We start from the raw sequence: 15,164 nt of genomic DNA on the forward strand, positions 1-15,164 counted from the left end.
TGAGCGCCAAACCGCGAGCCGATCGGGCCCGTGGGAGCCGGGCGCATGGCAGCCGCTGATTGGTGCGGGCTGGTGAAGCCGCCACCACCAACCACAGCAGGGCGCGTGGCCAACGCGGAGTCGGTCGCGGCTGGATCCGAGGCAGGTCCGCCTGCCGCTGCTGACGCGCCGGATCCCGAGGCGGATTCGCCTGTCGCAGCTGACGCGCCGGATCCCAAGGCGGATTCGCCTGCCGCACCTGGCGCGCCGGATCCCGAGGCGAATCTGCTCCCTCTGCCGTGACACACGCGATATGGACGGTGTGTTGCACTGTTTTCTTCATTTTCTCCACCATTTTCACCGCTATGATCTCCTGGAACATCACAAGACTCATGCAAATGGTTAGGAGGATTAGTCAACAAATGATCATCACATTTCTCGTGTCCCCCTTGATCATAACCAGAGAGTTGAGGTGGAAGGAGTAGGATTTCTTGACGGAGTAAGGCGTCGGCGTTGGGGTGAAGATCAGCAAAGGGGAACTTTGCCTCATCAAAAACAACATCTCTAGAGATGTAGACACGACCAGACGAGATGTCTAACCATTTGACACCTTTGTGCTGAGCGCTATACCCAAGGAACGCACACTGTTTGGAGCGAAACATAAGCTTGCGGTTGTTGTAAGGGCGGAGATTTGGCCAACATGCGCATCCAAACACACGAAGAGATTTATAGTCTGGTTTTACGTGGAGAAGTCGTTCTATGGGAGTTTCGTTGTTGATAACCCTACTAGGGAGCATGTTTATGATGTGTATGGCCGTGAGGAATGCTTCGTCCCAAAATTTTAGGGGCATAGAAGCTCCGGCCAAGAGAGCAAGGCCAACTTCAACAATGTGCCTATGCTTACGTTCTGCAGACCCATTCTGTTGATGAGCGTGAGGGCATGACACATGGTGAGAAATTCCTAATGTTTGGAAGAAGGAGTTGAGTTTTTCGTACTCCCCACCCCAGTCGGATTGGACAGCAAGAATCTTTCTATCAAATTGCCGTTCAACAAGAGCTTGGAAGTTTTTAAAGACTTGGAAAACTTCGGACCTTTTTTTAAGAAGGTAGAGCCAAGAGAACTTGCTGTAGTCATCAATGAAACTGACATAGTACGTGTGTCTACCAAAAGAGCTTGGGGCAGGACCCCATACATCGGAAAAAATTAATTGCAATGGTTAAGTAGAGACACTAGTGGAAACAGGGTAAGGGAGTTGATGACTTTTTGCTCTCTGACAAGAATCACAAATGGTTTCAATATTGCGTTCCCCAACAAACGGGAGTTTATTCTTTTTGAGTAAACGATCAACTAAGGAAAATGAAGCATGCCCTAAACGGTCATGCCATCGTGTGGCCGAAAGCTTGATAGCACCACAAGCTTGTTTATTGTATCTTTGAAGCTCCGGAATCAACGGGTAAAGACCTCGAACACATCTACCTCGATAAAGAGTTCTCCTCGTGACCTGATCCTTGATCAAGAAGAGAAAAGGATGAAATTCAATGTAAACATGATTATCAAGTGTGATATGATGAACAGATAGAAGGTTCTTGTTAGTGCTAGGGACATGCAAAATTTTCCGAAGATGAAATTTTCGAAGTGGGGTACGAAAAACTGAATGACCAATGTGACGTATCCTCATACCTGCACCACTTGCAGTGTGTATCTGGTCCTTGCCATGATACTTCTCCTTGAGTGTCACCTTTTCTAGTTCGCCGGTGAGATGGTTTGTTGCGCCGCTGTCAAGATACCAGTTGGTATCGACGCCATATGAACCGTCAGCAGCAGTGGCAACTTTTTCTTCATCTTCAGAGGAGGCCTCATCCTCATCGAACCGGTACCAGCAATCCTTTGCCGTGTGGCCCGGTTTGCCGCAGATTTGGCAGCGCACCGCGTCTGGGCGTGACCTGGAAGAACCACCGCGACGGCCCCTGGTGTTGGTGTAGTGGGGCCGTCCGCGGGAGTTGGACCCGCCGTTGCTGCCGCCGCTCCCCTGCTTGCCCTTGGAGCGAGGAGGACCACGGTGACGAGCGTAGCCGCCACGCCCGCGCGTCGCGGCGTTAGCCGACGACTTGAAGCCGCCCGATCCCTGGTACTGCGCCACCCTCTGATCAAAATTACTAAGCATTGAAAAAAGCTCATCGAGGGATACCGGGGTGATGCGGGCGTCGAGGGCAGAAACGAGTGGCTGGTAGTCCATGTCGAGGCCGTGCAGGATGTATGAGATGAGTTCATCATCCTGGAGAGGTTTTCCGGTGGCGGCCAGCTCATCGGCGAGGCCACGCATCTCGGCGAAGTAGGTGGCGACGGTCTTGTTGCCCTTCTGGGCGTTCACCAGAGAGGTTTTGATGTTGTTTACGCGACTCAGCGACTGCGAGGAGAACATCCTCGACAGCGCCGCCCAGAGCTCGCGCGCCGTGGTGATCGCGGTCACCTGCACGAGCACCTCCTTGGTGAGGTTATTTAGCAGGTACCCGAGCACCTGCTGGTCCTCTCGCACCCAGATGGAGTGGAGGGGATTCGGCTCGGTGGATTCCTTCCCTTCTTTGTCCTTGGTGTGGAGGATCCTGGCCGGCTCCGGTGTCGTGCCGTCGACGTAGCCGAAGACACCTGCGCCCCTCAGCTGCGGCACGATCTGCGCGCGCCAGAGGACGTAGTTGGTGCGGGAGAGCCTCTCCGTGACTTGGCCATTGGGGCCAGCCTGGGAGGCACCGGAGGAAGAGGAAGACGACATAGTTGCACTGGATGGAGTTCTAGGGTTTAGACGTGGAAGAGAATAGCTCAAAGCGTCTTGCCTCAACCAGAGGGGACGCCGTACGTGTTTATAGGCAGGGGCGCACCTCCCTGATAGCGCATACAGTTTAGATTACATCTTGGAGAAGAAGCTAAGTAGAGATAAGATTACAAAGAGGAGATAAACTCTAGCTAACCACCTAGCCGAACTACCAAGATATCTACCAGAGAAGATACGGCGCAGCCCCTTGTCACGTACACAAGAATGTTGTTTGACAACAAAAAGTTCTGGCACAAATGGCCTTGTGAAAATGCTGGACACACCCTCTGTAGCTCGGAGCATCTTGTGCACTGTGCTAGCCTGCACCGTCACCATCTTGTTCGTACAAATCAAATAAAGATTAGATCACCCAAGAAGGTAGATAATTTCTTATAAGACAAAGTACCGCAGGTCTGACCAAGAAATGGAGAACAAGAAACCATCAGGAATAACTCATATATCTATTGTGATTCCGAGTTGTGTAACCACGTATATCATGGTGGACGGGGTCTCCTCCCCATCAAACACTGCAACTGTTGGGTGGATGGCAACATGTCGTCATCACAGCAGATACACCTGTCACTCTCTCGTGACAGGAAAGGAGGCCAACACATAACCAGCTTACATCATGGAAGCATTGGTGTTGGAGAGGTTTGGGAACTAAAACGCTGCTCCTACCGTGCATCTAACACCCCATCACTCTCCCTCCCCAGCACCATTGTTCCCCTATGCTCCATTGCTTACGCAGGAGCAATGCCCTGCTCGGCATCCTCCCTTTCTTCCTCCTGAGCCGCAAACTTTCCATCGAGCACCTTGTGTGCATGAAACCGACGCCACTCAACCCTTTCTTTCCACCTCCACCTAGCGGTTTCTCGCACCAACGTGCTCCCACGTCTCAATGCCCGATGTGCGTCTCTCTATCTACTTCCTGTGCTACTCGCCGCTCTACCGCCAGAGCGCATGTATGCGGGCGAGCCTGTTCTCGGCACTCCCATCTCCACCTTGCCGGGCCAACAGTGAGCTTTCCTGCTGCCTCCCCTTCGCTTCCTTTGCGTATTCCGCAGCCCCTGAGTACGTCCACATCGCCGCAGCATGCTGCCTTTGTCGTTCATTACCATGCCGAGCTCCTCCAGTGATGGCCTCCCGGCGCTTGTTGCCAGCCCTCAAAAAGCACTCCGAAACTCTCCTTCTACCCTGCATTTATTCCTACTCCCTCTCTTAAGCTTCAAGCATGCACAATTTTGTCCGCGAGCCTCGTCATCTTCGGCTCCGTCTAGAATCGCCGCCACCAAACCGAGCAATATCCTGTCGCTACCATGGCTTCCCTCTCCAATTCCTCCTGTCCTTGCCGCCCTTTTAACCCCACTAGCATCTCGCCCAGCTCAATTTCAAAAGAAAAGGGTCGCGTATGTGATTCCGTCAAGCTCTACCGCGGGCGACAAGGATCCGTTGATCCTCGACGACCATCGACAACCTTCACGTGCTCGCGGTGTCAAGGTGGTTATGAATCGGTCCTCGTCACTTCCTGCCTCCCCTCCAATCGCATGCAGTGTAACTCCGGGAAGCCCTCGGCTGCCTCCCAGGTCTTTCGGTGCAACATATGCTGCCACATCATTGCTGACTGTGGGTCCCACTAGACAGGATTGCTGTCAAAACGTCATCAACCGGCCATCAGTGCCTTTGCATTACTCTGCCTCAGAGCCGGTACTGATTTGTAAAAGATAAATAAGAATGATACCAATTCATTAACCTAGCCCCAATTGTGGTATTTTTGTGCAATTAACTCTATATACCCAAAGCTGCAACCTCTAAGGTGGTATATACCCAAATATCTTGTATATTTCAACCCCCCCCCCCTCTCCCCCCAAAAAAACTATTGTAGCAAGCAATCTCTTCATTTAATTTGCTGTTTTACCAAAACTAAAGATTGAGGTTATGCAGCTGTGCTGATAGGCTACTGCCAAAAAATTCAATGTTCCACAGAGAAGCAAGTGTGCAGTGAGATTCAATTATTGCTAGATGGACATATCACTTCAGAACACGTTCTCTGTTAAGTGCATCATTAGAAGGTAAATTAGATAATTGATCATGAGTTTGAAATACCTTCAAGTTTCAGGATTTGATCTGATGTTAATATTTTTTACATATTCTTGCCAAATGTATGTCTATGATTTCTTGCCTAGATTCCAAACCTCAAATACTGAAAAACGAGTACTGGAACCCTGGCAGTTAAGGTGCGAAATTACTCAAAATGCAGTTATTTTAGTAAACTGCTCTTTAGGACACCTCTATTTTCCAGAGAAGTTATATTGCCACCAATCCTTATGGTGCTACCCTGCTGCTACTGAGGAATGGTGGCACCGCCAAAAAGCTATGAAAAGTTTGTTATTTTCTTGTATATATAGTGTGATATCCAAAATTACTCCCAGGGCCCGAACCAAGTCCTACATGCCACTCCACATAGACGGTCAACAAAAGTCATTGACAGTCAACACAAGTCAATAAAATTCCAAACAAGACACCTTGCTCAACAAAAGTCCAAGCAAGTCTTCATGGTCAACAAGTCAAAGGAAGGAGAGCCCATAAAAAATAAGTCAAACAAGAAGATAAAGGAGCAAAGAAGCCCAACTCAAGCCAAAAAGCCTTTCTACTCGGGGGGGGGGGGGGATCTCCCCTTCAGGTTAGCGAGAGGCGCATGGGCTAAAGGACTAAAGATTACATAGTTCTACTCTCCCATCTCCTCTTTTGAAGGGTAGTCTTGGTCATTTATCAAGGACCCCTAGTGATGTAGGACGGAACCCTAATGGCCGATCTTTCACGATTTGGAGGGGAATTCCCGAAGAACACGATGAACACAAGAGAGGAAAACACTCAAATCAACGAGATCCAATCACACATATGCTAAATCCACATACACAAAGGGGAGATACAAGATCCAAAGTCAACAAGGGAGGATACATGGTAACTAGTTCATCCCAATCCGTGAGGAAAGAGGTCTTGAATCCACTAGGGGGATCTTCCCTCAAGAGGGGTCTTGAATCCACTAGGGGGATCTTCCCTCAAGAGGGGTCTTGAATCCACTTGGGAGATCTTCTCCTTAGGAGGTCTCGGTCTCCAAAGGAGTAAGGGATAAGTGGATGAGCAAAGCTCTATCTCTAATAAGCTATCACATTGCTAACCCTAGATGAAGAGGGGAGAGGTCCATATATAGTGCTAGTACAAGTTGGGGCGAATTGGAGGGATACATGGGCCTTTGGCCCGTTCACTGTGCACAGACTGGGGTCGGATGTCCGGGCTGGCGGGAGCTGATTCCTGTTGCTCTCTGTACAGGAGGGGCCGGATTTTCGGGGTTGGCCGGGCCGGATGTTCGGTGACTGTAGGTCTCTTCGGCTGTGCTGCTACTGTGGTTGACATCTCCAGGGGCCGGATGCCCGGGGCCTGTAGCCTTTCTCCGGTTCCTCTCGTCATGCTCCTTCGGGACTTGTCCATCATCACGAGCATCTCCGGGAGAGTATTCTTGGTACCTAAGCACGCATAGCATTCCGTCTTTAGGTAGTAGCCATGTCTCATGTGGATCATACGTAATATCACTAAGGAGAGATGTCACCTCGGTCTAGAGAGCTCTTGCACGTGCTTGTGTCATCGGTCCACTTTGATATACTTGATGACATAAGGAAATGACTCAATGAACTCACTCCATTTGGCATGTCGCTTATTCAATTTTGTTTGACCTTTAAGGTATTTAAGCGTCTCATGATCCGTATGGATGACAAATTCACGAGGACGAAGATAATGCTCCCACACATGCAAGACTCTCACTAAAGCTATAACTCTTTGTCATAAATGGGATAGTTAAGTTGCGCTCTGGTAAGTTTCTCGCTAAAGCTATTGGGCACTTCTCTTGCATCAACACACCTCCTATGCCATTACCACTAGGGTCGCAATGCACTTCGAAAGTTTTATCAAAATTGGGCAATGCAAGCAATGGAGCATGTGTAAGCAAATTCTTAAGCTCATGAAATGCGGTATCTTGGGATGCTCCCCAAACAAATGCTGCATTCTTCTTACTCAATGCGTGTAATGGAGATGCAATAGTGCTAAAGTCCTTAATGAATCTACGATAGAAACCGGCTAGACCAAGGAAGCTACACACTTGTTGCAAGTTGGTTGGTTGCGGCCAAGTTTTAATAGCTTCAATTTTAGCTTCATCTACATGAACACCCTAAGAAGACACAACAAAACCCAAGAAAACAAGCTTGTCAACACCGAAAGTGCATTTCTCCATATTAGCATAAAGTCGCTCGATTCTAAGAGTATGCAAAACGACCCTAAGATGGGTGACATGATCTTTTAGAGATTCACTAAACACAAGTATATCATCAAAGTAGACCACAACAAATATGCCAATGTATTTGCGAAGAACATAATGCATCACATGCATGAAAGTGCTAGGTGCTTCGGATAAGCCCATAGGCATTACTAACCACTCATACAAGCCAAACTTGGTTTTGAAAGTGGTTTTCCATTCATCACCCTCTTGAATGCGAATTTGGTAATAGGCACTTTTAAGATCAATTTTTGAGAAAATGGTGGCTTCGGTAAGCTCATCTATTATATTGTCAAGGCGTGGAATGGGATGCTTATAGCGAACGGTGATAGTGTTGATGGGACAACAATCAGAACACATGTGAAAAGTTCATCCCTCTTAGGCACAAGAATAACCGGAACGGCACAAGGACTTAAGCTCTCATGTACATCCCATTGTCAATGAGATGTTGTACTTGCCTTTGTATTTCTTCGGGGTTGACGCGATATGGTGCCTTATTCGGTAGGGTTGCGTCGGGGACGAGGTCGATGCGGTGTTCGATGCCACGAAGTGGAGGTAGTCCGGGTGGTAGTCTTCGGGATCATTGCTTCCGGAGAACTTAGGCATGGTGAACTTGAGCTTGCCGTGGCGTTGTTCTTCAATGCGTGCGGGTCGATTGTGATGGCGCTCTTGCCTTGGTTGAGGGTCTTCGACCGCTTGTTCCTCGTGCTCCGCTTGATTAGCTTGATGTTGAGGTCATTGGATTCTTGCACGGTTTCTCATTTCTTGGCGCTCCTTGAGGCGTGTGGCTTCTTCTTGTCGCTCTCGTCGAATGGCCTCTTCTTGTTTCTGGTTGCGTGCGCGGACGGCTTGGGTTGCTTCATTTAGAGCACGTTTTGCTTCGAGGGCTTGTTTGTCACGGCGTTGTTGCTCTTGTCCAAGGGCGTCGCCATCTTGGTTTACTTGGCGATCTTGGCGTATTAGAGCTTGCTCTTGGTCCATCGCGACTTGTTCTTGTCGACGTTGTTGTTCGCGCTCTCGAAGGCGGCCTTGCAAACCATTACCATGGAATGGATTTTATGATTCTTGACGATCCTCATGAACTTGACGATGATGCGAACGAAGTCTTGAGTGACTTTAATCCGAAGATGTATCCGAAGAGTGTCGACTTGACTTGCGCCGTCTTGATGATGTTGATGACGTCGAGGAATTGATCAACAAGGCTCGGAAGTCGTCCATTTGTGTTGCCAATTTGGCGTCGAGCTCTTCCATGTGGTTGGAAAGCTTGTTGTCAAGGTAGTCTCTTGTTCGTTCTTTGGATTGTCGCATGTCGGTGGTGAGTTCGCTTAATGCTTCATTCTCTTGGTGCAAAGCTCTATGCGCGCTGAATAGTTGGTTCTTGGTGACGTAGTTGTTGGGCTCCTCTTCTTGCTCGATGAAGAGTGGGTTGGTAGAAGTACTTGGCCCATTTTCTCAAGCAAATATGTGAGTGGAAGAAAGCAAAGAACTAGACCAAATGTACCTTATCCAATGTTGAAGATGGGTCAAAGATCCCCCAATGTAGTATTATGGAAGTAGCACAATTGGTACCGGATCTTGTCGATTCTCGCACCTACACAAGTAAATCTTTTGGAGTAGCTTGGTGAGGATGGTGGCACAAAATTTATGCATTAGCAAGATTCAATAATGTTGAAAGGGATTCACAAATTCGAAAGTGAAACAAGTAGACCAATAGATAAATGGGGTCGTGCAGCCAAGGAACGAGCTCAAAATGTAGAATCGACGGAAAATGCTCTTGTTGCACAACTCTAGAGAGACGCTAGCACGATTGCTCAATAGGCGGATACGAGACTTATGCACAACCTATAAGAGACAAAGCGTATCGACTTTCTATCCCAAATATGCTATGTATGTATGGCTCCCGGTGGTTCTCTCACTATGGTCCAAGATGATCGAATATGACAATTTGATATGCAATGTGGTGTTGCTATGGCTATTGCTTACAAGCTTTTTGTTTTCTCTTTGCTTAAAAGCTTTTTGTTCTTTTGATATTGTCCTTTGGCCACTTATGCAAAATTTTCGAACCAATGTAGCAATGATGTATATGCGGGAACAATTGATAACACAAGAGATGATACAATTATATATGCACGCAATGGAAGGTGCGGATCGGTTGTCACTAAAGTGCACAAGTAATGTTGCCTGGTAATACTCAAATGGCTAGTCTCGATAGGAAAGTGACGCAAAAATGGGCTCGGGGTTAACAATGCAATGGCAAGGGAGAGTGTACGAAGATGTCGTCGAGGTTACTGACGTTGGTTTGTCATTTGTAAGCAATGGCGGATGATGATGAAGTGGTCGTTGTCGATGACGAATTCGTGGCAAAGATGAGCGGCGGTGATGTCGGTGTCGAACCGTCCCTAAGTGGCCGAAACATGTTAGGAAACGGAAACCGCAACTCAAATTCTCAAAACAAATGTGTCAAAATTGTCGGAGGTGGTAGTGGATAAGCGATGGTGGTATGCGGAAGTATAGGTGGAACCCCGGTCAAAATTGGTGAAGTTGGGGAAAAATGGTGGCGGTGGAGACGTTTGTTGCTGCCAGGGGCCAGATGTCCAAGTCCTCCGATCCATGGACGAACTCGATGAACTAGGTGGGAAAAAGAAAAATCAGGGCAAAAATTCGTGGAATTTCGTGGATGGAAATTGGGGAAAAGTGGAGGGAAGCTAGATCCACTAGTAACACAACAAATCCATGGATCAAATCCAACAAAACATCACACCAACAAATCAATTTTTTTTGGTAGGGCTATTTTTGTGAGGATTTTTGAAATTGGGACAAACAAAGCAAGATCAGGCTAAAAGTGGGGGTAGGGACTCCAAATTCGTGATCAACCATGGCTCATGATACCACCAGGATGATGTAGGGCGGAACCCTAATGGCCGATCTTCCATGATTTGGATGGGAATTCCTGAAGAACACGATGAACACAAGAGAGGAAAACACTCAAATCAACGAGATCCAATCACACATGTGCTAAATCCACATACACAAAGGGGAGATACAAGATCCAAAGTCAACAAGGGAGGATACATGGTAACTAGTTCATCCCAATCCGTGAGGAAAGAGGTCTTGAATCCACTAGGGGATCTTCCCTCAAGAGGGGTCTTGAATCCACTAGGGGATATTCCCTCAAGAGGGGTCTTGAATCCACTAGGGGGATCTTCCCTCAGGAGGGGTCTTGAATCCACTTGGGGGATCTTCTCCTTAGGAGGTCTCAGTCTCCAAAGCAGTAGGGGATAAGTGGATGAGCAAAGCTCTATCTCTAATGAGCTATCACATTGCTAACCCTAGATGGAGAGGGAGAGGTCTATATATAGTGCTAGTACAAGTTGGGGCGAGTTGGAGGGATCATGGGCCTTTGGCCCGTTCACTGTGCGCAGGCAGGGGCCGGTTGTTCGGCGGCTCGCGTCGGGCTGGATGTCCGGGCCGGCGGGGACCGATTCCGGTTGCTCTATGTACAGGAGGGGCCGGATTTTCGGGGCTGGTCGGGCCGGATGTCTGGTGCCTGTAGGTGCTCTTTGGCTAGGTTGTTGTTGTGGTTGACATCTCCAGGGGCCGGATGTCCGGGGCCTGTAGCCTTTCTCTGGTTCCTCTCGTCGTGCTCCTTCGTCCATGTACTTGGGGATTTGTCGATCATCATGAGCATCTCGGGGAGAGTATTCTTGGTACCTAAGCACGCATAGCATTCCGGCTTTAGGTAGTAGCCATGTCTCATGTGGATCATACGGAATATCACTAAGGAGAGATGTCACCTCGGTCTCGAGAGCTCTTGCACGTGCTCGTGTCATCGGTCCACTTAGCACTTGGGGAACCGTAGGTAGGTCCATGGGGATGACCGTAGGATGCTCCGCATCACCTAGGCTATATAAGGCCCCTAATAGGCATGTAAATCATTCACTCCCTACTTGAATAAACTCAAGAGAGTTACTCTCCCCCTTCCTAAGAGTTGAGGCTCGACTGGAGGCCGGGTATCGGAGGCCGAGGGGCCTAGTAAGGCTCGGACTAGTCTTGAGTCGTGGGACATCGGAAGCGGTAACACTCAAGTGTTCTGTGTGCTGAGCACCATGCTCGACGTCTCTCCTCATAGGACATAGGTCGTGCTCCGATGAGGCGACTGAACCTATTTTTAGAAAGATTGTTGTATGAGTGTATGACGACCTTTGCTACAAGTCTGTCGTACACACCCTCGCCTACTCATACTAACCACATTGCTAAGGGTACACCCCCTCCCCCTCGTTGAAAGTTGTTTTTGAACAACATATAGATTGTAGTATAATCTAGCATCCTATAAAATTTCATTTCAAAACACAATACATGTCAGGAGAATAAAAAAAGATTAATTGTGCAGTGAATATTAACATTGTTTCTCTCTAAGATACTATTCACAACAAAATTTTGTCTTTATTGTACCTCAGTCTGTACAAGTAAACGAAAATAAAAATTTGTTACATCCAGAGCATTAAGTAATACCATCCCTTTAAAGTAATTTAAGACGTTTTAGATCACTAAAGTAGTTATCTAAAACGTCTTATTTTACTTTACAGAGGGAGTAGTTTCAAATGCATGACTGTTACTGTACCAAGGAATGCCAGAAGCGGCAAATTTGACAAATTTGACCTATAGGCGAAATCAAATCATAGAATGAACTATATGTGAAACTATTTCACGCGGCTGACCTTTTTGTGTGACGCCCTGACACGACGGCGCCACACTACACTGTGCAACGCCTTAGAGATAGGCGCTACACGGCCAGCATCGCACCCGTGTGTTCAGAAAATTACTAAGTCAGTGTGCAGCGCCTGAGAGCTAGGCGCCACACTATACAGTGTAGCGCCTAGCTCCCGGGCGTTGTACTAGTGCAGCGCCTAGCTCCCGGGCGTTGCACTAGTGCAGCGCCTGAGAGCTAGGCGCCACGGGTCAGCCGCGTGAAATAGTTTCACGGACAGTTCATTCTGTGATTTGATTTCGTCTATAGGTCAAATCTGTTAAATTTGCCGCCAGAAGCAGTCTAAACCTGCTATTGATTTTACTGTTTATGCATGTGGTATGCTATCAGAAACTTCTGCGACTGAACATGTCTGTTGTGTTGCAGGAAACCTGTTCGAGTGTAACAAGGATATTGTCGATCTCCAGTAGATCTGCAAACAGTTTTATTGCACACAAGTGTGCATTGATTTGTTTCCCCAGCCGTGTAGATTCGTTCTGTGTGTTCATTTTCATGATTGAGAGTTAGCAATGGTATCTTGGACATGCTCACTTTCCATTTTGTGCATAGAAGAACATGCATGAAAATTGGCTTGGCTCAGCTATTCTTTTGTAACGGCTGGTTTAGAATTACGAATCTGTCGATCCAGAGCTGGTAACTGCATGACAGTAGTTATGCTCTGATGGCTGCATACCGCTATTTGTAGTTTGATTATCTTCTCGATGCTTTCCCAAAAATTCGTTTCTTTGCCCAAGGTCAGATGCTCTCGGTATGTCCTCTGACCGTTCGCTTCGAGATCGGTATCGCATCACGTACTTGTTGCTGTATTTCCGTACATATGCGTGTAAACATCGGCCTGCTTAGCTCATTTATTCTAGTTTTTTTCTAAGAAACGATTGTAATTTTATGGGCGCTGCTACGCATGGCCGAGCGCCAACCTCTATCATTGCAATAAAGGTCGTGATGCAGTATTTTTTTTTGAAAAAGGTGTGTATTATATTAAATAATCAACATAGGTTCATTACAATCATCATCGACCAATCGCAACACGCAGGCTGGAACTGAGCCGATCAACGCACCCTTACTCACACCACTCATACCAAAACTAGCGAGAGTGTGGGCAACCCTATTGCCATTTCTAGAGATCTTAGCAATAGTAAAATCAGGGAGTTAGGCCCAGTAAACTTTGAATTTCCCTACACAAGCTACCAATGGGAGATCTATTAAAGTCCTTTGAAGAAATTTGTTGGATGACATTCGCACAGTCGCTCTCAATAACTACTGGCCGGTCTACGAACTGCATGGTATCTCGGATTCCTTCAAGATAGGCTTTAGCTTCGGCCGCCTCAGCACTAGCGCAGTTACGGATTGTGTTCCAAGCAGATCCAATCACCGCCCCATTTGTATCTCGTAGAACCGCCCCCAAGCTCCATGGTTTGTCTCATGAATAAAGCTTGCATCAACATTCAGTTTGAGCCAACCTGAGTTAGGTCTGACCCATTGATAATCTGCAACTCTTTGTTTAGTCTCACGGAATGAAATGTCTGGCATCACTTTTCCTTTTCCTTTAAAGTCAGGAAGCGACTGTCCTGCTTTGATCGCCGCAAAGGAGCTAGCATAATTTTGTAGGAATTCTGCTGATGCCTTTATTGTATCTTTCCCGTCATCAAATATAATGTTATTTCTAAGGTGCCATGCTCGCCACCAGATGAAGAGGAGGTGTGTACGCTCCTCCTCATTCGCCTTATCAAGAGTTAGAAGGACTCACTCACGCCCCGTACATGTTGCTTTCCAAAGCACGCTCCAAATCTTTCTTTCTCCAGTTGGCGCCGTACTGCTTTGTCCCAAATCTCGATTCGCCTCCTTGTCATTCTGCGAACCGAAAAAACACCTGAGCGTTCTAAGTGCCATGCTATAAAATCCTATGAGGTAGACCGTGGGAGGCGAATTTTTAGCACTTCGTCAACATCATGAGGTAGTAATATTTTCCTAATCAGTTCCTCATTCCATGTCCTTGTCACTGGATCGATCAGCTCGGAGACCCACTTTATCCTAGTACAAGATTGTTTCCCAATGATTTTTAAATTTCCCCTTGGGATCCAATTATCTCTCCACACTCTGACTTTATCACCTTCACCAATCCTCCAAACGATGCCTTTTTTAAGGAGATCCAAACCATGACAGATTCCTTGCCAACACGGTGACGCGTTCTGGATAAAAGCAGTATCAGCAAGATTGCCATGTGGGTAATATTTTGCCTTTAACAGTCTCGCACACAAGCTGTCCGGAAATTGGATAAGTCGCCAAGCCTGCTTCGCTAGGAGAGCTTGATTAAATAAGCGGAGGTCCCGGAATTCCATACCTCCCTTCTCTTTTGGCATTAGCAACTTATCCCAGGCAAGCCAGTGTATCTTCCTTCTATCATTTTCGTCCCCCCACCAAAAGTTTCTGGTGATCTGTGACAGCTCCTCACACGGGCCTGCAGAAAATTTGAACACACTCATGGTATAGGTAGATAGTGCCTGGAGTACCAATTTTATGAGGCTCTCCTTAGCCGCACTGGATAAATATCTCTCACACCAATCCGTACATCTCTTCAATGAACGCTCTTTAATGGCCTGAAATTTACCATTCTTCATCCTTCCTTCAGGGACCGGCAGTCACAGATACTTTTCTTCAAAATCAATTTTCTGAACACCCAGGATCTATGCCACTCTCTTTCCTTCCTCCTGATTACAGGATTTGCCAAGCATGATAGAGCATTTACTAGGACTTAACAGTTGACCCGTAGCCTTTTCATACCTCGTTAGTACATTCTTAATTCTCGAGGCTTGGTCCTGATTCGCCTTAAAGAATAACATGCTATCATCCGCGAATAGTAAGTGAGAAATGCCAGGCGCCCCTCTGCAGATCTTGAACTCCTGAATATGACCGGTGTTGATCTCCGATTGTAGCAGAGTAGAGAGACCATCGGCGACGAGCAGGAATAGGTAAGGAGAATATGGGTCACCTTGACGCAGGCCCCGAGAAGGCGAAAAGGACTGGAGGATAGTTGCAATATTTTCTGCAATACATGGCTCATGTTGCAGTTTTTTTTGCAAAACATAGGTCAAATTGTAGATTTTATTTTGGACGGCTTAAAAATAAGCTGCTTCTCCTTAGATTAAAAAAATAAGACCTTCCCTAAATTTGTTATCCCATAACTAGCTTAAAAGTCTCGATGCATAGGAGAGACGGCTTAGGGAAAAGTTAGGGAGGCGGCTTATTTTTTAAGCTGCCAAAAAACCGACCCTTTGCGGTA

General features: G+C 47.2%; 1 protein-coding gene across 4 annotated transcripts in view; it reads left to right on the forward strand.

The window, feature by feature from the left end:
* The window catches only part of LOC123110921 (fructose-bisphosphate aldolase-lysine N-methyltransferase, chloroplastic), a 33,251-nt gene extending 20,634 nt beyond the window's left edge, over nucleotides 1-12,617 (forward strand). For 3 of the 4 annotated variants that reach the window (XM_044531563.1, XM_044531564.1, XM_044531562.1), the window contains one exon: nucleotides 12,251-12,617. In XM_044531563.1, coding sequence (XP_044387498.1) covers nucleotides 12,251-12,391 — 141 coding nt within the window. In that variant the 3' untranslated portion in view covers nucleotides 12,392-12,617. Of the gene's footprint in view, nucleotides 1-4,772; nucleotides 4,859-12,250 lie in introns of all 4 variants that reach the window. The other variant, XR_006453828.1, reaches the window with a different exon arrangement.
* Nucleotides 12,618-15,164: the final 2,547 nt, after the last annotated feature.

Source organism: Triticum aestivum, chromosome 5B, assembly GCF_018294505.1.
Source record: "Triticum aestivum cultivar Chinese Spring chromosome 5B, IWGSC CS RefSeq v2.1, whole genome shotgun sequence".
Classification (NCBI taxonomy): Eukaryota; Viridiplantae; Streptophyta; class Magnoliopsida; order Poales; family Poaceae; genus Triticum; species Triticum aestivum.